Source organism: Cucurbita maxima, unplaced genomic scaffold (genome assembly GCF_002738345.1).
Source record: "Cucurbita maxima cultivar Rimu unplaced genomic scaffold, Cmax_1.0 Cma_Scf00013, whole genome shotgun sequence".
NCBI lineage: Eukaryota > Viridiplantae > Streptophyta > Magnoliopsida > Cucurbitales > Cucurbitaceae > Cucurbita > Cucurbita maxima.
In genome coordinates this window covers 3969529-3991783 of record NW_019272029.1, presented here as the reverse complement: position 1 = coordinate 3991783, position 22255 = coordinate 3969529, and the positions used below count along the sequence as shown (strand labels likewise).

At 36.6% G+C, this 22255-nt stretch overlaps 3 protein-coding genes across 7 annotated transcripts; all 3 read left to right on the top strand.

The window, feature by feature from the left end:
- The first annotated feature begins 679 nt into the window (after positions 1 to 679).
- LOC111488741 (protein MARD1-like) lies at positions 680 to 1460 on the top strand. Its single transcript, XM_023136668.1, has 2 exons — positions 680 to 1011; positions 1164 to 1460. Exons 1-2 carry the CDS (start codon positions 809 to 811, stop codon positions 1369 to 1371), a joined length of 411 nt encoding a protein of 136 aa, XP_022992436.1. The 5' UTR covers positions 680 to 808; the 3' UTR covers positions 1372 to 1460.
- Positions 1461 to 2721: 1261 nt separating this feature from the next.
- LOC111488561 (AT-rich interactive domain-containing protein 4-like) lies at positions 2722 to 9567 on the top strand. Of its 5 annotated transcripts, none has more exons than XM_023136360.1 (17): positions 2722 to 3226; positions 3566 to 3686; positions 3786 to 4258; positions 4341 to 4529; positions 4891 to 4944; positions 5084 to 5172; positions 5271 to 5547; positions 5637 to 5693; positions 5830 to 5861; positions 6045 to 6180; positions 6263 to 6433; positions 6770 to 7411; positions 7580 to 7717; positions 7809 to 7907; positions 8098 to 8198; positions 8774 to 8864; positions 8992 to 9108. In XM_023136360.1, the coding sequence occupies exons 3-17, from the start codon at positions 4106 to 4108 to the stop codon at positions 9106 to 9108; spliced, it is 2346 nt and encodes a 781-aa protein (XP_022992128.1). In that variant the 5' UTR covers positions 2722 to 3226; positions 3566 to 3686; positions 3786 to 4105. The 5 variants fall into 5 exon arrangements, with proteins under 5 accessions (XP_022992128.1, XP_022992127.1, XP_022992129.1 ...); XM_023136359.1 differs by having other exon boundaries at positions 3553 to 3686; XM_023136361.1 differs by lacking the exon at positions 2722 to 3226 and having other exon boundaries at positions 3251 to 3686; positions 3902 to 4258.
- A 4860-nt stretch (positions 9568 to 14427) lies between these two features.
- Positions 14428 to 17179, top strand: LOC111488559 (subtilisin-like protease SBT1.5). The gene has a single exon (XM_023136355.1). It carries the CDS (start codon positions 14596 to 14598, stop codon positions 16957 to 16959), a length of 2364 nt encoding a protein of 787 aa, XP_022992123.1. The 5' UTR covers positions 14428 to 14595; the 3' UTR covers positions 16960 to 17179.
- Positions 17180 to 22255: the final 5076 nt, after the last annotated feature.

Below are 22255 nucleotides of genomic sequence, written 5' to 3'. Positions count from 1 at the left end.
ATTGAAAAGAACTTTCTTTCAAATTCAATAAATGCGAATTATTTTTTCTTTAATTTTAGAGAATTGTAATGAAAATTATATATTTCTATTATTTTTATTTAATTTTGTAATTATTATTATTTATTCTTCATCAATATTTAAAATATATATATTAAAATTAAGTAATAAATTTCCATTAAATAACGTCCTAAAATGAATAAATAAATATTTTACAAATTAACATCTAACTTTTATTAAAAATAAAAATTCAAATAAAGGACTCAAATAACTCAAACTAACTAACCCAACAAATTTAAGGTTAGGTTGGGTTGAAAATATAACCGTTCAAGTCCACCACTAACAAATATTATATGTTTTGGTCCGTTAAACGTAACGAGTGAAAGCAGATAATATAAACTAACAATAGACTTGAACTATTACAAATAGTATCAAAACCAGACACTGGACGGTATGTGAGCGAGAATACTGTACTCCCAAAGACGGTGGATTATGAGATCCCACTTCGATTGGGGATAGTAACGAAACAATATCTAAAAGGGTATGGAAACATTTATCTAAAAAAATTTAGTAGGTGAAAGCAACAGAGCAGTACAATTTCTGGGGCAACCTGCGTCTAAATAAACAACTTTTTTAACCTTAAAAAAATCAATGTCCTTGTCTCATTTTCCACGTTTTCATTTTTTTTTTATAAAACAAACCACTCACCTTTTCCTTTGTGGATATCACTTTTATATATATAAATCTGTCATATCCAATTCCCTCACACTCTCATCATCTTCCCCTTCCCAAATTCAACAGCCCCTTCACGATGAAGCAGAGGAATCCAACCAATTTGAAGGCTGTCGGGTTAGGAATCCTTGTTCATCGATCCCCAGAACCAAATCTAGTGGTTAAACAATCCAGAAAGCTTGTTTTTTCACTCACTTCATGTTCTAATAACCCATCCTTTCTCAAATCATGTGTCCTTTGCAACAAGAATCTGGACCCCCATGAAGATATTTACATGTACAGGTACTCAATTTTTGTTAAATTCATTAGCTGTTCATCATGGTTTATGAAATAGATCGGGAGTTCTTGTGTTTGGTGATGAAATCATGGAATTTGGTCAAGAATTTTCCGTTTTGTTGTTCGGTTTTTTGATGATGTTTGGTCGTGTAAAACAGGGGAGATCAAGGTTACTGTAGTGTGAAGTGTCGGAACCAGCAGATTGAAATGGATGAAAAGAAGGAATTAGAAGCTTCTACAAGGAAAATGGTGGAAGCTTACAGGCAATGTCAGAGAAATGAAGGAAGTGAAACTCGCCGCCTTTTGGAGGATCTCCGGCGGCCACATCACCGGCTTCCACATCTCCGGCGACCTGTTGTTTCGTAGTCTCCTCTGTTTTGAATCTACTGGAAATGGCATAATTGTAATTAAAATGGATGAAAGTAATAGAAGCCCTAAAGAGTGTTTTTGTTTAAGTTCTTGTCCATGGGTTTCTTTGTGTGTGTGTGTGGTAATGATGCAAGGCTGAAATGAAACATGTTAGGGATAATGTACTATAGTTATCTTCCAAATATCTGTCGGTGAATTATTAAGGGGATGGGATCTATGTACGGGTTGAGAGATCTCATATCGGTTGGAGAAAGGTACGAAACATATTTTGTAAAAATGTGGAAACTGTGAGGCTGACAATGATACGTAATAAGTTAAATTGGACGATATCTGCTAGTGGTAGGGTTGGACTGTGACAAATGGTATCATAGCTAGGTTCTGGGTAATGTGCTAGCAAGGGCGCTGGCTCCTACGGGGTGGATTGTGAGATCCTACATTCGTTGGAGAGAGAAACGGAAATATTCTTTATATGGGTATAAAACCTTTCCTTAGTAGACGTGTTTTAAAACCGTGAGACTGACGGCGATACGTAATGGGCCAAAGCTGTGGACTTTTATTGTTACAAATGATATTAGAGCTAGGTTCTGGGCTGTATGTCAGCGAAGACGCTAACCTCTAATCATGAGGTTGATGACGATACGTAAGGGAGTAAAACAGACAATTTAATTGAATTGTAAAAACTACACTCAATATCCCCTCATGGATTCTACAACTTAAAAGTAACTCTTGAATTCTACCACTTAAGAGGTTGTTATCGCAGCAGCTAGTTGGACAGCGGGGCGGCCGTAACTATAACGGTCCTAAGGTAGCGAAATTCCTTGTCGGGTAAGTTCCGACCCGCACGAAAGGCGTATCCCGAAAACGTCCGGGTCAAAATATGGCTTTCAAATTAAGTTCCAAGAAGTAAAGGAACTTTAGTCTGCTAAGTTGCTAGTGTGGGCTTCTTCAAGAAGCTTAAATATGAAATAATCTAAACTGATAGACATGAAAATCATTATGATATCAACCCCACCCGACCGCTAGTCTATGTTGTCCACCTCATAGTTTTAAAACACGTTCTTTTAGGGTGAGGTTTCCACATTTTTATAAGGAATACTTCGTTCCCCTCCCCAAATGACTTGAGATCTCACAATCCATTCCATTTGAGACTAGCGTCCTTGATGGTCTGGTACTATTTATTATGGCCTAAGTCTACTGCGGGAAGATATTGTCTTCGATGGGCTTTTCCTTTGGAACTTCCCCTTAAAGTTTTAAATTTTCAGTCGGGACTCGAATATTATTAGTAGTGTTAGAGTTAGACACCGAAAAAGGAGGAAGAGGTATATGGAGAGGGGAAGAAGTTGATCTCAACACATGCTTAAACCTTCTTGAATGATGTTCATTCCAAATTGTAAGACTTCAATAACCCCCTCTGGATTTCCTCATCTGTTCATCATTTCTACAGATTTTTCTCTCCCTGAAGTGGTTCGTATACCAATAACATGTTCGAGAAGTGTTTTTAAGTGCAAAATTTGTATAAGCACTTGAAAAATCATTCTTAAATATGGCAAAACTCAAAGTGTGGTTCATCTTAGCCTGCAAATTTTCTGCAAATCTTGAAGAAATTTGGTGAGAAAACTACCTCGAAACAAGAACAACATCAGAAGAGAAGAACACATATTAAAACGAAGAAAGATCTCTTCGTTTTGATGTTTTTTTAGGGTAATGGATATTCATCCATGGATTGAGTATCTTGAAGCAAGAAAACGGTACCGCGTTCATAAATTCCAGCCCTCGTGGGTTCGACCGTACCATTGGTTTGCTCAAAATTCTTTTGGAAAAGTAAAGAAATCAGTTACTTGTTGTAATCAAGGTAAGGTACTTTCGAAATACACTACGGTCTTTTCCTTTATTTAAATTTATTTTTTGTTTATAGGGTTTTGGAATTAGCTTTCTTACTTTATCAATCAGTTCATCAAAGGGCCTTAAATTAATCCCTCGAAATTTCGCGTTTTTTGGTGTGTTTGACCTCAACTTGGAAATGCCGGAATTGGATGTATTTATCAATTTTTTTTTTACAATAATTCTGAGACTGTGAGCGTTTTGAATTTGTGTTTTCCGTGAAATATAATAGAGAGAGAAAGAGAGAGAAATATGCTTTTTAGTTTCTAATTATTTTTGGATTGTAAAATTTTAAAGATATGAATTTAAGGGCGTAAAGGATTCTCCTTCTTGGTGGACTCGAATGTTGATCTTTAAAGCTACGGACTACTTAGGGTTTTCGATTATCCTGATTTTTTCCATTCCTTGGGCGATCTTCCTTCCTTCACTCGGTGAGTTCGTCTAATTTCATCTTCTGCTTTGCTTACTTTCTTCCTTAATTTCATCTTCGTAGATTTTCATATTCTCTTCTCAATTTGAACTCTATGAAGGTTGAATTCCGAGGGCTCTGTTCGCATTCGGAAGAAAACTGGTTTTTCTGTAATCTGTTCTTCTTTTCTTTCACAACGACTAAGTTTTCTCTGGTTTTCAATTCAATTCTGAGCAGATTCTGTGTTCATATTTGTGAAGTTCTTATAGCTAATCCAGAGCTAGCAGTTCTTCATATCTATCGAAGTTCATTTACTTTCAGTCTAACTCTTTGGGAGTTTAAATTATGAGTTGATGCTGGAGGCAAGGATTTTAAAGTCTCCCGTGAAAAGCTGGAGAGAGTACATTACTAGAGAGGGTTCATTGCTCTTATATAACTCCAATGGTGTTTCATTCTCAAGCTCCTTCAAGATATACTTGTAGGCTTCTTGCAATCCCCTGTGGGAGTGTTCCTGAAGATAAATTTAAGAAGGATAATCCAGAGGATGAGCAGAGATATCCTTTTCCACAATTAAATTCTTCTGGGCGTTTGGAGGTTCGAATTTTATTGATGAGTGTTAGCTTGTATGTTCCTGCAACTACCCTGTTGTAATTATTTTTGTCACATATATTTGCAGGTCCAGGTTTTGCCCAATCCTAGTAAAGATGAGTTTTGTAGGATTATTGAATCGTATAGACCGAACATTGTTTACTTACAAGGGGAACGACTCGAGAATGATGAAGTTGGTTCTTTAGTATGGGAAGGTGTTGATTTGTTCACCGTAGAAGCGATTAGTGGGCTCTTTAGTTCTCCGTTGCCGACCACTGTATGTTCTACATCCTTTTTGAATTTTCAGTTTCGTATTTTCTTGTATCATTTTGTAATCAGAGCCCCTACAAAAGGAAAAAGTAAACAGAAACAAATAAGAACTTCTATTATATGGTATGATTACAGTGAACTAATGTTGTTTTAATTGGACACCGAGAAAACGTTAGCCAGTCTAGCTATCCTATCAGCTTAAATATATTTTGGATGTTGAATTCAGTGTGGCGTTTGAAATTCCACTAAGCTTGTTAATAAATTTTATGGTTTGTTGAAACAAGCCTGCTTCTGATAACCATCGCAACCTCTTATGTCCGTTACGTTTCACTCCAATTTTTAATAACGACCTTGGTGTGGATCTTCAGGTATATTTGGAAATAGCCAATGGAGATGAAGTAGCTGATGCACTTCATTCCAAGGTGAATTTCATTTAGTTCCATATTTACCTTCTGTGTTTACTGCCATTTCTGATGTGCTTGTATGAAGTGTGAGCTATTTTCATAAACCAAGAGAATGGAACAAGATATTTTGGTTAACTGGTTGCTTACTTGTTATCAGGGTATTCCTTATGTCATATACTGGAGAAGCACATTTTCTTGTTATGCAGCATGCCATTTCCGTAATGCATTTCTTTCGGTTCTTCAGAGGTACTCCATTAGTATGACAATGCAGATTAATCGGTGCTATGTATAGATGGAAAGTAAAGGATAATTGAAGGATAACTATTTTTCTATGTGAATTGCAGTTCATCTGCTCATACATGGGACGCATTTCAACTTGCACATGCTTCATTTAGGATGTATTGCTTGGGAAACAGCCTTGTTCTTCCTAACAGTAGTCATAACGACGTTAGTGAAGATCTAGGACCACATCTTCTAGGAGAACGTTTGAGAATAAATGTTGAACCCCTTGAGAAAGAGGCAGCTGATGATGAAGAAAGTTCATCGGAAGTTCCTTCTGTGAGCATACTTGATCATTATGTTGAAATGAGATTTCTCATATGTGGTGAACCAAGGTCATTGGTAAGTAGGAATGGGCACGAATGTGCAAAATTCGTACCCTTACAGTATCCTATATGGCATGACTTGTAGCTTTGTTTTCCTCTTTTTAGGATGCTTACGTATTAGGAGCTCTGGAGGATGGTCTTAACGCTCTCTTGGACATTGAAGTAGGGAAAATGCTTTATTGCTAGAACCTCTGTTTCTAATAGACAATCTAGCTTCTTGATTTGGTTATGCCCTGTTAATAGGGGAAAGTGTTTTCTTTTTACTTTTTTTTTTCTAATACCTATTTTTGTGTTTTAGATTCGGGGGAGCAAACTTCATGGCAAGTTCAGGTGTGCTGGTTTTTAAAGTCACCTGCCTAATACTTTTGAGGAGTTCTATTTTATTATTTTTTTCTATGTTGCTGGTGTTTTATGGATTTAGTCACTGCAAAAATTTTCTGACCTCTAAATGGAGTTGTAGACTCCACATTTTATAATGGCTGTCAATTGTATTAATTCATCTGATGTGCACAGTGCCCCTCCTCCACCTCTCCAGGCAGGAATGCACTCTGATGGTGTTGTGACCATGCGCTGTGACATATCAACATGCAGTTTTGCCCACATCTCACTATTGGTGTCGGGTAGTGCACAAGCTTGTTTTGATGATCAGGTAATGTAGGAGCTCTCTGGCTAGGTTTTCATTTTATTTTGCAGCTGTCAGATTATACAACTTCTTACTTGTTTGTATTCAGCTATTTGAAAATTATATAAAGAATGAGATTATAGACAGAAGCGAACCAGTACAGACACTAATAGATGGTGATGGAAGCAAACACTTGCGTGAGCCACGGAAATCTGCTTCAGTTGCTTGTGGGGCAACAGTTTTCGAAGTTAGCATGAAGGTCCCTTCGTGGGCATCTCAGGTTGTCCGATCACTTCTCTTCATCTTATTTTATGAGATTGTATCCGTTGGAATCTGATTCTATATTCTGGTTTAGCATTCGTATGTTCTTGAATCAGAATGGCTGTCTTCTATCTAGCCTGAAATGCTGTGCACTGATTTCTGTGAATTTGTTTCTCCTGGCCTGGTTCTTGATTACGGAATCTAAAGAATATTAATGCTTGCTGATATTTATATATTTCCAGTGTTAGGGAATCAGAACTAAAAATCTACGAAGCAATATCTCGTATTCGTCTAGTGATGATAATGATTACTAGCTCTTATAATGAGTATGTGCTCGTCCGTGGCTGTTTCGCAGATTTTGAGGCAGTTAGCCCCTGATGTTTCTTATCGAAGTTTAGTTGTACTTGGCATTGCCGGCATTCAGGGTTTGTCTGTAGCTTCTTTTGAGAAGGACGATGCTGAACGCCTCCTTTTCTTCGGTTCAAGGAAGCAAAGAGATTTATTTCTAAACAATTTAACCGATAGCACACCTCCAAGCTGGTTGAAACCACCTGCACCTAGAAAGAGATTGAGAAATGTGAAGGACATAAGGCTTGGTTCTCATGATGTTATTCAACATCTGAAGGTTTCGTCTGGAAGCAGAATAGACGGCGAGAACATGGAAATAGGATCAAGGAATGGTTTCAGCACTCCCATGTTTCCACTCCCGAGAAGGAGAGGAATGAAAATTGCCGCAATGAGGCCCATTCCTCACGTTAATCGCCATAAAATGATATATTTTCGTGGAATAGCTGAGACAGGTGGGCACAATGGAGGCCTGGTTAAAGCTAGTGTTTCTTCTAGTAATTCAGCGAAGCATGTTATTGTAGGTTCAGCTTCAGTTTTGCAACAAAAAATGTTTCCAAGTGCATCTCAATATAAACAAATTATTCCCATGAATCCACTACCTTTGAAGAAGCATGGTTGTGGCAGAAGCCCTATACAGGCTTGCTTTGAGGTAGTCGCATCTCTTTGGAACGCTCCTAGAAAATATGTGCTTAAAGAATATGATGTTCAGGAAGTCAAATTTAGAGTCGTTGCTAATCCTCAGGTGTTCGACCTGAATATTTAGATTGATTTCGACTTTATTTTTCTTGAGCTAATTTTTTTTCTTGTTCTCATGTAGGAGGAATTTTTGAAGGATTTGCTGCAGTTTCTTGCTCTTCGAGGTCATAATCGACTTATTCCTCCTGGTGGGCTTGCTGAGTTTCCAGATGCAATACTCAATGGAAAGCGTCTCGACCTTTACAACCTGTACAAGGAGGTAAGCTCCTTTCTCCATTAGAATCATGGATATTGAGTGTACTGTGTTCTGATACTGATTGGACTGTTCCCGAACGGATGCTGCTGACCAGGTGGTTTCAAGAGGTGGCTTTCGTGTTGGAAATGGTATTAACTGGAAAGGACAGATCTTCTCAAAGATGCGCAATTACACCATGACCAATAGAATGACTGTACGGCTCTCATGTCTAATAACACAATTCTTATCCTGATTATCATTTGGTTTGTCGTAACTGTTTATTCTTGAATATCTAAAATGATTTATATGCATAACAAGTAATGGAAATGTTATTCTTGATTTTCATAAGAAGATTTAGAGTAGATTTCTGTGGTGATAGACAATAAGAACTAATTCTCTGGCAGGGTGTTGGAAACACGCTTAAAAGACATTATGAAACTTATCTTCTCGAGTATGAATTGGCGCATGAAGATGTAGATGGTGAATGTTGCCTGTTGTGTCACAGGTTTGTACACTTTTATTCCACTCTCGTCTGAAATATTCCCATCAATGCACTCTTAGGAGGCAACATTCTTGTTTGATCACACGTCGGTTGGAGAGGGGAACGAAACATTTCTTATAAGTGTGTGGAAACCTCTCCCTAACATATGTGCTTTAAAACCTTGAGAGCAAGCTCAGAAGGGAAAGCCCAAAGAGGACAATATCTGTTGGCGGTGGGTTTGGGCTTGGGCTGTTACAAATGGTATCAGAGTCGGTTACTGGGCGATGTGCCAGTGAGGATGCTATAGTTAGGTTGTGGCACTGGGCCTCCTAGGGGGTGGATTGTAAGATCTCACATCGGTTGAAGAGGGGAACGAAGTATTCCATATAAGTGTGTAGAAACCTCTCCCCAACAGATGCATTTTAAAACCTTGAGGGGAAGCCCGAAGGAATAGCCCAAAGAAGACAGTATATGTTGGCTATGAGCTCTGGCTGTTACAATTCTATACGAGCTCATAAGCCATCTTTCTCTTTCCTTAATGTTAAACTAGATAAACTTCTTATGTTCCCTTACACTGAAGTTTTGGATCGCTTTAACAGTAGTGCAGCAGGGGACTGGGTGAACTGTGGCATTTGTGGCGAGTGGGCTCACTTTGGTTGTGACCGAAGGCAGGGTCTGGGCGCATTTAAGGTATTGTCCCCATCCTACTACATCATCCCACTGATACACAAACTGTGAAAAGATTAGAACAAGGAAAAATTCCATTGCACATACAAACCTCTATCTCATAATGATGCATTGTGCATGATTTTCGCAGGATTATGCAAAAACTGATGGATTAGAATACATATGTCCACACTGTAGTGTTGCTAATTACAAGAAGAAGAAAGTTGGTAATGGGTTGTCTCCAGGCTTATCCTCAAGACCAATATGAAGATGATTTGATTTTGAGGTCAAATTTATCTCTGCAAAACCTACAAGAGAACCAAACCGTTGCGGCCGTACATATAAAGCTCATTGCCTTGACTACATGTATCACTGTGCTATTAACCAAAATCTACAAGTATATATATATATATATATATATATATAACGTATCCAGGAAACCAGAGAAAAGTTAAGTAGAAAACTATTGATTTTTTCTGTATTTGTAGGTTGGGGTTGAGTAATACTTGGATAATGGCTTAGGAAACAGAAGGGGAATGATTACTACAGTTCTCCATCTTAGTTGAGGGCTAACTTAGATCTTATGTAGAAAGAGGATGAATTGGATGATCCACTTGAACTTACATGTAAGCTACCGATTTTCCCCTTTTGACAATCAACGTGTATGCTTACAAGGCGAAGGTTTTATGATTGATCAAATGGATTGAATGACAGCACTTCTTATTTAGTTTATACTGTTGAGTTGGATTATGAGATCTGAAGTTAATAAGTTGGTGGAGTCGTTTGGGGTACGAAGTTCGGAAGTCTGAGTGTAGGAAGTATGTGTTTAGGGTGTTCAGTTGCCTAAAGTTGTCTGACTAATAAGTTTGCAAGTCAAAGATGGTGGATAATGCATGTTGCATAAGTTCTGATGTAGATTAGAATTTACAAGTAGTTAATGGCTGATTAGGAAGGAAAAAGATGACTCGACAGGAAAGAAGATGGGGAGAACACATAGTCGATGCGGGCATGTAAGGGTGCAGGAGGACCCATTTTTAGAAGTCTACTTCAAGAGCTATCAGTAAATGCGAACCCAACCCAAATCCTGCAGTAGGAGTTTTCCCACCGGGACCACTTGGTGCAAACTATGATGCTTCAGGAGCACCTAATATGGTCTCGATGATGGGGAGTGATGCAATCCTTGACACATACATTTTGAGTGGAAGCACAAAAGGAAAGTCTAAAGAGAACAATATCACTAGTAGGAGCACCTAATATGGTCTCGATGATGGGGAGTGATGCAATCCTTGACACATACATTTTGAGTGGAAGTACAAAAGGAAAGTCTAAAGAGAACAATATCACTAGCGGTGGACTTGAATCATGAATGTGAATGTCCCATACACGAGGCAAGAACGGGGAACTTGACCCCAGAAAACAAGCAGGTCCACTGCTTAAATGATAGTGCTGGAAGGCTTGATGGATGCATTAAAGGCATCTCTCCTCTCCTGTTGGCAAACCTCAATTTATTTATAAACTAACACAAAGAGGCCCCATCCCCTCCCTTCTCTAACACTTCATTACCAACACTAATTATGACAATCCACTAATTGCCCTTTCTTTACTCTTTTTTTTCCTTAGGCAATATGACTTTATCTTAAAATAGCTGGTGATCTTTTTTTTTTTTTTTGGTCTGAGGGATTTGAATATTCCGCTGCAAAGATGAGTATATTTTAATTTCTCTTCAAAGACGAGTATATTTTAACTTTTGTGGAGCATGCTTCTAAGAGCCCAAGAGACGCTAGTAGATATTGTCCGTTTTGACTCGTGACATATAACCACCAGTCTCATAGTTTTAAAATACTGTCTGTTAAGGAGAAATCTCCACTGCTAGTAGATATTGTTCGTTTTTGCCCGTTACGTATCATCGTCAGTCTCACAATTTTAAAATGTTGTATGTTAGGGAGAAACTCCCCAGCTAGTGGATATTGTCCGCTTTTGTCTGTTATGTATCGTCATGAGCCTCACAGTTTTAAAACACTATATGTTAGGGAAAAACTCCCACCGCTAACAAATATTGTACGCTTCAAAATTTTAAAACGCGTATGTTACGAAGAAAAATTTCCACACCCTTAATTTTCACAAAACTATACTCAATGTTAGCATTTTTTTTTCAAGCAAACATCTTTTTGTAGATTCTCTCTTATGGTTTGATGACGCTTCATGTAGTCCTTCAAAACGATCTATTCTACTTTTTAAACTAGAGATATTAAATTATAATTTTTCCCAAATTAAATATATTACTTGAAATGAAGGGTAAAATAGGTATGTAAAAATATTGATGTCCTTTCTTAATCTCTTCCTTTGACTTCATGCTTCTCACCAAATCTTTACTTATTACCTAATTTTAAACTTTATTGCTACAAAGTGGATGCTTCCCCTTCTTTTTCTCACTCTCCTCAGTGCCCATTGCTGGTTTAAATTAGGACCAACACCGAGCTTTTCTTGTAATTGAACTTTTGTAATGTCGTTGCCACTTGTTGGGTGTAACAACTCAAACCCACAACTTGTAGATATTGTCTCTTTAGAACTTTTCCTAAGGTTTTTAAAACGTGTCTGCTAGGGAGAGGCTTTTAGGCCCTTATAAAGAATAATTCGTTCTCCTCCCTAACCGATGTGGGATCTCACAATCCACTTCCATTGGGGCCCAATGTTCTTGTTGGCACTCGTTCTCTTCTCCAATTGATGTCAGACACTCAATCTATCTCCCTTCAGAGTCCAACGTCTTTGCTGGCACACCACCTCGTGTTCACCTCCCTTCAGGACTCAGTCTCCTTACTATAGATTGTCTGATGTCTGACTCTGATATCATTTGTAATAGCCTAAGCCCACCATTAGCATATATTTTTCGAGTTTCTCTTCAAAGTTTTAAAACACACCTGTTAGGGAGAGATTTTCACACCCTTAGAAGGAGTTTCGTCCCACTCTCCAACCGATATAAGATCTCACAACATTCTAAGTTAGGTTCTAATTAATACACTCCAAAAGCTCGCACTCTCTTCCATCCTGTGCGAGTTTCGGGAGAAATGGTTATCTGTCGTACATCACAACTTGAAACTAAAATCAACCAATCCACTTATTGAAGTGTGATTAATGGAGCTTTTAATATTACATGCCCCTTGGTTGTCTTACACAACTAAAGATTTGTGGGGCACCCCTTGTTCTTGTCTTCATTAACATTCACACAATTGAATCTCCTCCATAACTTATCTTCAATCTTAGCCACCCAATTCATTTCTCCAATATGTGTCTATTAACCTCACCGTTAATCAATATTGTCCTATTTCAGCTTTCCCTTTTGGACTTCCTCTAAAAAAAATGTTTCATTCTCCTCTCCAACCAATGTGGGATCTCACAATTCGCCTCCTTTCGGAGCTTAGCGTCCTCGTTGGCACTCATTCTCTTCTCCAATCGATATAGGACTCCCTAATTCATCCTCATTTGGGGCCTAACGTCTTTGCTGGCACATCGCCTCATCGGGGTTTAGCCTCCTCGCTGGCACATTATCTGGTGTTTAGCTCTAATGCTATTTGTAACGACTCAAACCCACTACTAGCAGATATTGTTCTCTTTGAACTTTCCCTCTCGAGTTTACCCTCGAGATTTTTAAAACGCGTATGCTAGAGAAGGGTTTTCATACCTTTGTAAACAATACTTCGTTCTCTTCTCCAACTGATATCATATCGGATCACACAAGAATCTATAAATTCAGTGGGAATGACATAGAAATTGACTTTTAAATTAACATCTAATTATGGACCAAAAGGTGTCTCAAACGGAATAATATTATAATATAAATTTAAATCTGAGAAAACAAAAAGATAAAGAAACAGCAAAGGGATAAAAGGGTAAATGGAATAATATTTAAAATTTGTCTGAAAGAAATGAGAGATTCTTTCATGGGAGTTTCTGTTGAGAATGTGGTGATAAATTATTGAATTAAAAATCTAAAATGCAGACACGCATCTTGGTAGCCGTGCACCCTTTGTCTTTCTCCGCTTTACTTAAAACGACACCGTACTTTTATATGTTCCTCACCACAAAACACTAATTAAAATCTTTTTTTATTTTATTTTATATCATAAATACTATACACACGGCACTTGTAAAATTATTTGTTTTGTTAACCATTATCTACTCACGTTTTAAAAAAAAAAACACATTTTGAAAATTAAAAAAAAAAAAAAAAAGAAGTTATTTTTAGAAATTCATTTTTATTTTTTAAATTTAATTAAGAATTAAAATGTTTCTTAAATTGGAAAGAAACAAAAACTAAAAATAAAATTATTATCAAAAGGTGTTTTAGCCTTTTGTTTTTAATTTTTAAAACTGTACTTGTTTTCTTTAAATTCTTTATGATTTTCCTCTTTAAAATATTTGAATTTTAATGGAATTTTATAAACAAAAATAAGTTTTTAAAATTAATTTTTATAGTAGATATAGTGTGTATAAACTGCAATTTATATTAAATAAAATGCTAATAATGAATTTTTCTTTTTAATGTAGTCCACTGTTGAACAGAAATTATCATTTGCATTCCCCAAAAAAAAATTAAAATATAGCTATTAAAATTTTGGTTTATTTTTAAAATTTTGAGTAATATTTTCAAAATAGTAAACAAGCTTAAATGTTAAAGAAATTAATAAAAATTCTCCGAGTAGTTTGTCTAAAAAAAATACTATTTAAATTTTTAAAAATTTCAATAATAATTTTAAACTTTTAAAAATATCTGAACAAAATTATTTCAATAATCATTATTTTAAAAAGTTTAAAAATACTTTTACCAATATACTATATTTAAAAATTTATTTATAAAATTTTAAAAATAGCATTAATATATATTGTAAAAGAAATTTAAATTTTTTTAACACTTACCGACATAGTAAAAGCTTATGAGCATTGGTATAAAAGTATAAAATTCAAAATAAGTTTAAGGGTATTTTTTAGAATTTAAAAAAATATAAAAATAAAACTTTTAAAATTTCAAGGAATAATTTTTAAACAAAATATTATTTTTTATTTAAAATTAAATATATATTTTTTTTTTGTATAAGTATATTTTTTAAGACTTTTTTTTTAACCATTTTAAAACTTAAAAATATTTTTGAAGTAAAGTGAGTAAGTTAAAATAACTCATTTTTATTAATTTAGCAAACACAAACACTAAAAACAAAATCACAAAATCACAAAATCACCATCAACCTGTAGCTATCAAACTCACTTCAAAAGGTAGTTTCTAATTTTTTTTATGATAATATTCAGAATTAACGGAAAGAATATATAATTAAAAAAGTGAAAGAAAAGAGGTGAATTCAAAATTTTAAAATTTTACCTTTTTTGGGGGCACTCAAATTTTCAATTTGAACAAGTACAGGCCACAGGGGTATATGGTATGGTATGGTATGGTATGGTATGGTATGGTGATGGAATATAATGGAGTCTCTCAAACAATTTCCACAAAATTCCAAGGAATAGAGTGCTAAAGTACTCCCATTTACCAATTAATTTTAACCCAACCCAACCCAACCCAACCCAACCCAACCCCAACCCCTCTTCAATCTTACTGCTTTCTACGCGTTTTATTACCACATTTGTACCCTCACGCACTCCCACTACACCCACTTCCTTTTTAAACTTTTCTTCTTTCACTGCCACTGTCAAAGCATCGGCAGCCCATTGCCACACCACCGCCTCCTCCTCCTCCTCTCTCTCTCTCATGGCTGCTCTTCTTCGAGGACTCTTTCTCTTCTCTCTCCTCCTCCCACTTTCTTCTTCTTCGATCGATAATTCCAAGAAGACCTTCATTGTGCAGGTTAACAGAGATGCCAGCAAGCCTTCCATTTTCCCAACACACAGGCACTGGTACGAGTCCTCTCTGGCCTCCATCTCTCCCAACAAGCCAACACCGTCACAACCAGATGCTTCTGGTAGCGACGGACCCATCATTCACACATATGAAACCCTCTTCCATGGCTTCTCTGCAAAGCTCTCACCTTTTGAAGTTCAGAACCTTCAAACCCTTCCCCATATCGCCGCCGTCATCCCCGAGCAGGTTCGCCATCCTCATACAACTCGTTCCCCTGAGTTTCTTGGCCTTACGACCTCTGATAGTGCAGGGTTGCTTAAAGAGTCCGACTTTGGATCTGACCTTGTAATCGGAGTTATCGATACTGGTATTTGGCCGGAGAGGCAGAGCTTCAATGACCGCGATCTGGGTCCAATTCCTTCCAAATGGAAAGGCCGGTGCTTGGAGTCTAAACACTTCCCAGCCACCTCTTGCAACCGTAAGCTTATTGGGGCTCGATTCTTCTGTAGTGGGTACGAGGCCACCAATGGAAAGATGAACGAGACCACCGAGTATCGCTCGCCGCGTGATTCCGATGGTCATGGTACTCACACGGCGTCCATTGCTGCAGGTCGTTATGTGTTTCCAGCTTCAACTTTAGGCTACGCTCGTGGTAAAGCGGCCGGAATGGCTCCTAAGGCCCGTCTTGCTGCTTATAAAGTCTGTTGGAACGCAGGCTGCTACGACTCTGACATTCTTGCAGCTTTTGATGCTGCCGTTTCCGACGGTGTGGATGTGGTATCACTCAGCGTCGGCGGTGTGGTTGTGCCGTACTATCTCGATGCCATCGCTATTGGGGCTTTTAGAGCGGTGGCAGCCGGTGTTTTTGTCTCGGCATCAGCCGGTAACGGTGGCCCAGGTGGGCTCACTGTGACTAACGTAGCACCATGGGTTACAACAGTAGGAGCTGGAACCATGGATAGAGATTTTCCTGCTGATGTTAAGCTGGGAAACGGGAGGGTTATACTAGGTACTAGTGTCTACGGCGGACCTGCTTTGGTTCCTGGTCGTATGCATCCTCTAATTTATGCAGGAACCGAAGGCGGTGATGGGTATTCTTCGTCTCTATGCTTAGAAGGCTCATTGAACCCAAATCTAGTGAAAGGGAAGATTGTAGTATGTGATAGGGGCATAAATTCAAGAGCTGCTAAAGGTGAGGTTGTGAAAAAGGCTGGAGGATTAGGAATGATTTTAGCAAATGGGGTCTTTGACGGTGAGGGTTTGGTAGCTGACTGCCATGTTCTACCCGCCACTGCCGTCGGTGCAGCCGGCGGCGACGAGATCCGCAAATATATTGCAGAAGCAGCGAAGTCTAAGTCACCGCCAACAGCTACAATTTTGTTCAAGGGAACTCGGCTTGGAGTCAGGCCAGCACCGGTTGTTGCTTCATTTTCAGCTCGAGGTCCTAATCCAGAGTCCCCTGAAATCGTGAAGCCTGATGTGATTGCGCCAGGATTGAACATTCTTGCCGCTTGGCCTGATAAAATTGGGCCCTCTGGAATTCCCACAGACAAGCGTACCACAGAGTTCAACATACTTTCCGGCACTTCCATGGCCTGTCCTCATGTCTCTGGCTTGGCTGCTCTGCTTAAAGCGGCACACCCAGGGTGGAGTCCAGCCGCTATAAAATCAGCCCTAATGACTACAGCTTATACCTTGGACAACAGGGGTGAGACAATGTTAGACGAATCTTCAGGCAATACTTCTACGGTCTTAGACTTTGGAGCTGGTCATGTTCACCCACAAAAGGCAATGGACCCTGGCTTAATCTATGACCTGAACACATATGATTATGTAGATTTCTTGTGTAACGCCAACTACACCACTAAGAACATCCAAGTTATTACGGGGAAGATTGCAGATTGCAGCGGCGCAAAAAGGGCTGGGCATACTGGGAATTTGAACTACCCTTCATTGTCTGTGGTGTTTCAACAATATGGTAAACATAAGATGTCTACGCATTTCATTAGAAGTGTGACCAACGTTGGGGACGCTAATTCTATCTACAAGGTAACAATCAAGCCACCAAGAGGAATTTCAGTGACTGTGGAGCCAGAAAAGCTGGCGTTTAGAAGGGTTGGGCAAAAATTGAGCTTCTTGGTTAGGGTCCAAGCAATGGCTTTAAGACTTTCCTCTGGAAGCTCTAGCATGAAGAGTGGTTCCATAGTTTGGACTGATGGAAAGCACGTAGTTACTAGTCCTTTGGTTGTCACCATGCAGCAACCCCTGCAGTAGAATCCCATAATTTTGTTCTTCCCAAGTACCTAGTTTTCTTCTCTGTATGTAAAATGGAAATGCTTTTCCTCTTCTTTTCTTCTAATATTTTTGCTCTTTTTTTAAGTTTTCAATATCAGAAAACTGGTGGGGTTTGGTTTGTAACACACGACGGGTTAAGGATGATGAATGTCTTTGGTTGTAAGACTATGGAGATGAATGCAAAAGTCTTTCTCCGGAATCATGTTGTGGGTTGAATTTCGCTTTCCATCAAAAAACTACTTTATAGAGCAATTATGCCTTGGCAATCCAATTTTTTAGTCAAAAGAACATAGGCACACGTATGCTGAAAGCATTAACAGCTTGAAACTACAATGGCGACGGTCATTTAGACAGAAACACAAGTGGGGCTCGTTGTAAAGGTAAATGGCCTATCCCACTAACTCCATTGTTTATTGACTCTTTGTAAGCTTGTAGTTGCAATTCCTTGCCTTTCGGCTTTCCCTTTCCACGTCCAGCAAACACAAGAATGTTCCTATTCTATGTATGGACACGCTAGTAATATAGAATTTGGGATATCATTTCTTTTCACATGGATCCAGAGTCTGTTTTTTATAATAATGAACACAATATGAGATTGACTATGGTGAAGTGTAGTGCACTCAAATTTTCATCAGTCAATCCGTGTTTCAAGCAAGTAGGAAGAGATAACAAGAGATCACGAACTGTTTCATTAAATTTCCATCAGTAAGTTCAAATTGCGAGAGATGAGAAATACCTGGCGATGGTCCTCCATCGTCAATCATCAGTGTAAAAGACTGAATCTCAGCAGATTATGTTCTGGAAGGAGTAAAATCATAAGCTACCGCCGTATACGGAATTGAATACCATCGAAGAAAATGGAAATTGAAGAACCAATAATTACGAGGATAGAATTACACTTGCCTTTCCAGCCATTTGTTGGAATCGAAACAATGATCAATAATCGTTTCGCTTTTACGAAGTGAATTTTCACTGTGAATATAAATTATGAAAGCAAAATTAACAAGGAAACAACCACCAATCCATAGCTTTTGCTTTATACTCGTGACCATTAGAAACGCGTTTTCATGATGATTTGTGTTCTCGATTCTTCATATTCTGAGAAACAAGAAGGAAACGTTACCTCGTCTGTACTCTGCAATCTGAAAACTCCAAACTGTTCTTCCAGTTTCAGCCATTTTCTTACCGAGTGAGATTTTCCCTCCATTTCTTCTCCCTCAGGACCGTCATCGGCAACATTGTTTTATGCGAGAGCAACCGATTTCACGGCTCGGTCTAAATTTGGGCCTACATTGACCCGGCCCAATAAAAAGACTACGGGCTTTGCATCACATGTAGCCCAATTAATAAATTCAATTCTACTTCGGCCCGGCCCAATAGATATATAGGAAAAGTAATGTGTAACACAATTCCATAAAATTGTCTTTTTTCTTCTGGACTATTAACCTCCAAAGTTGTTCACATGGGCTCGTCTCTCTATAAGATTTATTATTATTATTATTAAATTTATAGCTTTTTAAGTTCAATTGTTAATTTAATAAATAATAATAATAATAAATAGTTAAAACATATATTATTGAAAAAATTATACTCAACCTACGTTTTGATCTCTGTATTTTTAAACTCGACGTTTTAGTCCTTAAAATTTGGGATAATTACGAGTTCATCCTCAAGACTTTCACAACGACGTCGTCAGCCATATAAGGGTGTCTTACCTTTATTTGAAAAATAAGTAGCACGTGACTTACATATTTAAAGAAATGCTCAGTAAGTAACCACACAAGTGGGGTCGAAAAATGCAATCACATGTAATCACCATGGCTACGTTGGTTGTGAATCAATGCAAAAGCATCTCTCGCAGTAAGATATGGTTCGAGGATGAACCACGTGAAGCTGGTGAGCATGCGACACTCGAGTAAACGAGGAGTACATAAATAAATAAGTGTTGGGCCGAAGCCCAACTCAAATTTCCGTTGTGTCGTTTAACCAAATGGGCCATTAATGGATCAAGTGGGTTGATCATTTTCGGTAAAGTAAAAACAACAATGACGGACACGTGAGCTGTGACGTGTAATTCGACAAAGGAGGTATGGAAAAGAGGTCTTCAATCATACATGACGTGACGTGATGTTATTGGATGGTGACCAAAAGGTCGACATGTCACTGTCACTCTATCATCAAAGATTATGGTTTTCAAAAGCCAATCCGAAGGAGATGGACAGAGGGCGTGTATTAACTCCTGTGGTCCCCACCTCCACGTTGGATGATTCATCTTGCCGACCTGATTACACGGTGCTTTCATCGTGGCCGTACATTGAGTCAACATCACCGAGATGTAATTTTTCCCTAATTTTTAGTGCGGAGAGAAAATAATTGAAAGAGATTTGACCGAAGTCTTGTAAACGTTTTCCCTTCATATATTACAATGACTCTTTTTTTTTTAACAAATTATAAAAATTATTTTTAAAATAAATTGTTAATAAATATTTTTACACCAAAGCAAATTACTCGGTGCTCAACCACCTGTCACATCAAGCGCGAGTATGGTGTCTTCTTTTAAAAAAGGACAATATCAAATGATATGAGTGTATCGATATTGCACCTCGATCCACATGTTGAAGGTTGATATATGCACCCACTATCTAGCAAAGTATCTGTAAATGACTCTACATAGACACAAGAGAGTTCAGGCCTTGCTAGAAGCTACATAGATGGATGTGTGGAATGTCTCGATAGTATATTTGACTCGTAGTATCAGTTATTGATAGACATATTTGAGCAAGCTATGACAGCCGATGACATCTCAGTATTTGGGATGTTGATGGAAATCAAGATGCAATATTGCGTATGAGAAATATTGACCTATAGTAGATGAAAGGTCGAACCAAAAAACTTGGCCTAGAGACGAGGCAAGTCAGCTAGAGACCTAAATGATTGAATATACATGGACAGGCAAAATGGTCGAGTAAGCTAAAATTATGCACGAGTTATCTATGATTGACAAGGAAAACCTCGCCTAAATTCCGACAAAGCTACGTAGTCGAGCAAACAAAAAATATGGGGAAACCAACTTGACCCATAGAATAGTAAAAATATCCGTAAGTCAAATCATATAAGCAATCAAGGATAATTACAAGTTCATCCACATCTGATATACAAAAAAACCCAAGTGGTATTAAATTATAATAATCGAATAAATCGAATAAAGATTTTCGGAGTAAATAATGAACATATATCTTTTCGAGGTCCTGAATCATGCGTGTAATGCTCAAACTCAATATTTTATTAATTAAATATTTTATTTTATAACCATTTCATTTTTATTTTATTTTATTAATTAAATTTTTTAAATTTTTAAATTTTTAAATTTTAAATTAAATTTAAATAAGTAAATAAACTCGAACAAAGATAAACACGAATCGGTGGGTCCCACGTACAAGGGGGGCAAAATCGACAAATTCTCAAAAATTGCTGATAATTTCGAATGAGACGCCATTTTGATACACCCACTTGTGCCACTTGGCTTTCTTTTAACACCCACACGCCCTGACGTGGCACTAACTAACGCAAGTTGCCGCACTACAGACAAAACAAAAAAAATAATAATAATTTATAATAAAATAAAAAACTGCGTATTTATTTGGGCCTGAAGCGATGTTGATCCAATCCAGAATGTGACGATGTTGGGCCCACGTAGGCCCAGGTGGGCCCGTTAGTATATTTATATTCGAGAAACTCCAATTTTGTCGTGTGTTTCAAGCTTAATATCTAACTAATATCATTGATCACGAATGTAAAAATAATTAAAGAGAAATAATAATAATTAATTAATTTATTGGATTAGTTGGGGGAAGTGGGCCCTACCTCCACGCATATATTTTTTGTCGTGGCATGTGGAGTGGGTTAGAATATTGTAATAATAAAAAAATATGATTGGAATATTGTGAAAATAAGGGTATATCTTAAGTGCATGAACGTCCTCCCAAATTTACTTTGCCGACGTGGCCTAACAAAAATATTAAATATTAAAAATAAATAAATAAAAGTATGCCAAAAAGTTAGGACGGCGCGTCGTCAAATTTGGCGGCTAGTGAAGCCATATGAATTTTCCAGCCGGCAACATGGTACTTTTTTTTATTCTTTTTTTAATATAAAATTTGGGGGATTGGAATATAATATTTTAATTTTTTTTGGACGGGATTAAAAATAAATAAAATTATAATAATTTTGGAAAAATAATTATTTATTTATATAAAAATAATTTAAATGCTGGAAATAAATATGGGCGTTGGTTTTTTCTGCCTTTATCGAGTTTCTTGGGATTTTAATTATAAGAGATAAAAAATAGAATATTTGTAAATTACAAGTCAATAACGCGTCCTTTCTCTTTCTTCTGTGGTTTGGCACTCACCCAAACGCTGATTCAACATAATTATTTAATTATTTAAAATTTAATTTAAATTAATAAAAATGGCTCTTTATACGTTTTAAATAATCTTAAAAAAATATTTTAACTGTCGCTACTTTATTTTTTTTAAAAATATCAGTGTTACAAAAATAATTTTAAACTTTAAATTTTTTATTAATACTTTTTAATTTTTTATTAATTAAAAAATACTTTAAATTTAATATCCTTTACCATGGTAAAAATAAAAAGAATTTTTATTAAAATATTATAAATTTAGAGTTATTTTTATTAAAATAGTCTAAATTTTATAAGCAATGCGTAATTAAATTAAATTAAATAATACGTAAGAAAATAATATCCATTTGATTTAATTTATTTATGCAAAAATAATTTTATTTTTTTTAATTTTTGTTTAGTAGGATATTTTCTGAGAGAAAATTTTTTTTCTTAGATATTTTATTTGACTTTGCATTCCATTTTTTTTTTCTGACTAATTAGTATTTAAGAGTTTTTTCGATTGAGCTAACCGTTGGTAATTTTTAAATTCAATTCAAGTGTTCGAATTGTAATTTTTTTTTTCAATTCAACCATCAGACAATGAACCTAATCATATACCATGGTTGTGTTAGCGTCATTTATTCAAAATTTTATTTTTAATTAAGTAAAATGTTAAAGTTCATAAAATATTTAATTAAAATTTAATGACCCAATTTCAATATATTTTTGAAAAAATTTGAAAATTATATTTAAGAGTTTAAAAAAATAAATAATAACAAATAAATTAAATATCTCTATACATTTAAAATTAATAATAAATTTTGGTGGGTTCAATTTTTTTTTTTTTTTTTTTTTTTTTTTTTTTTTTTT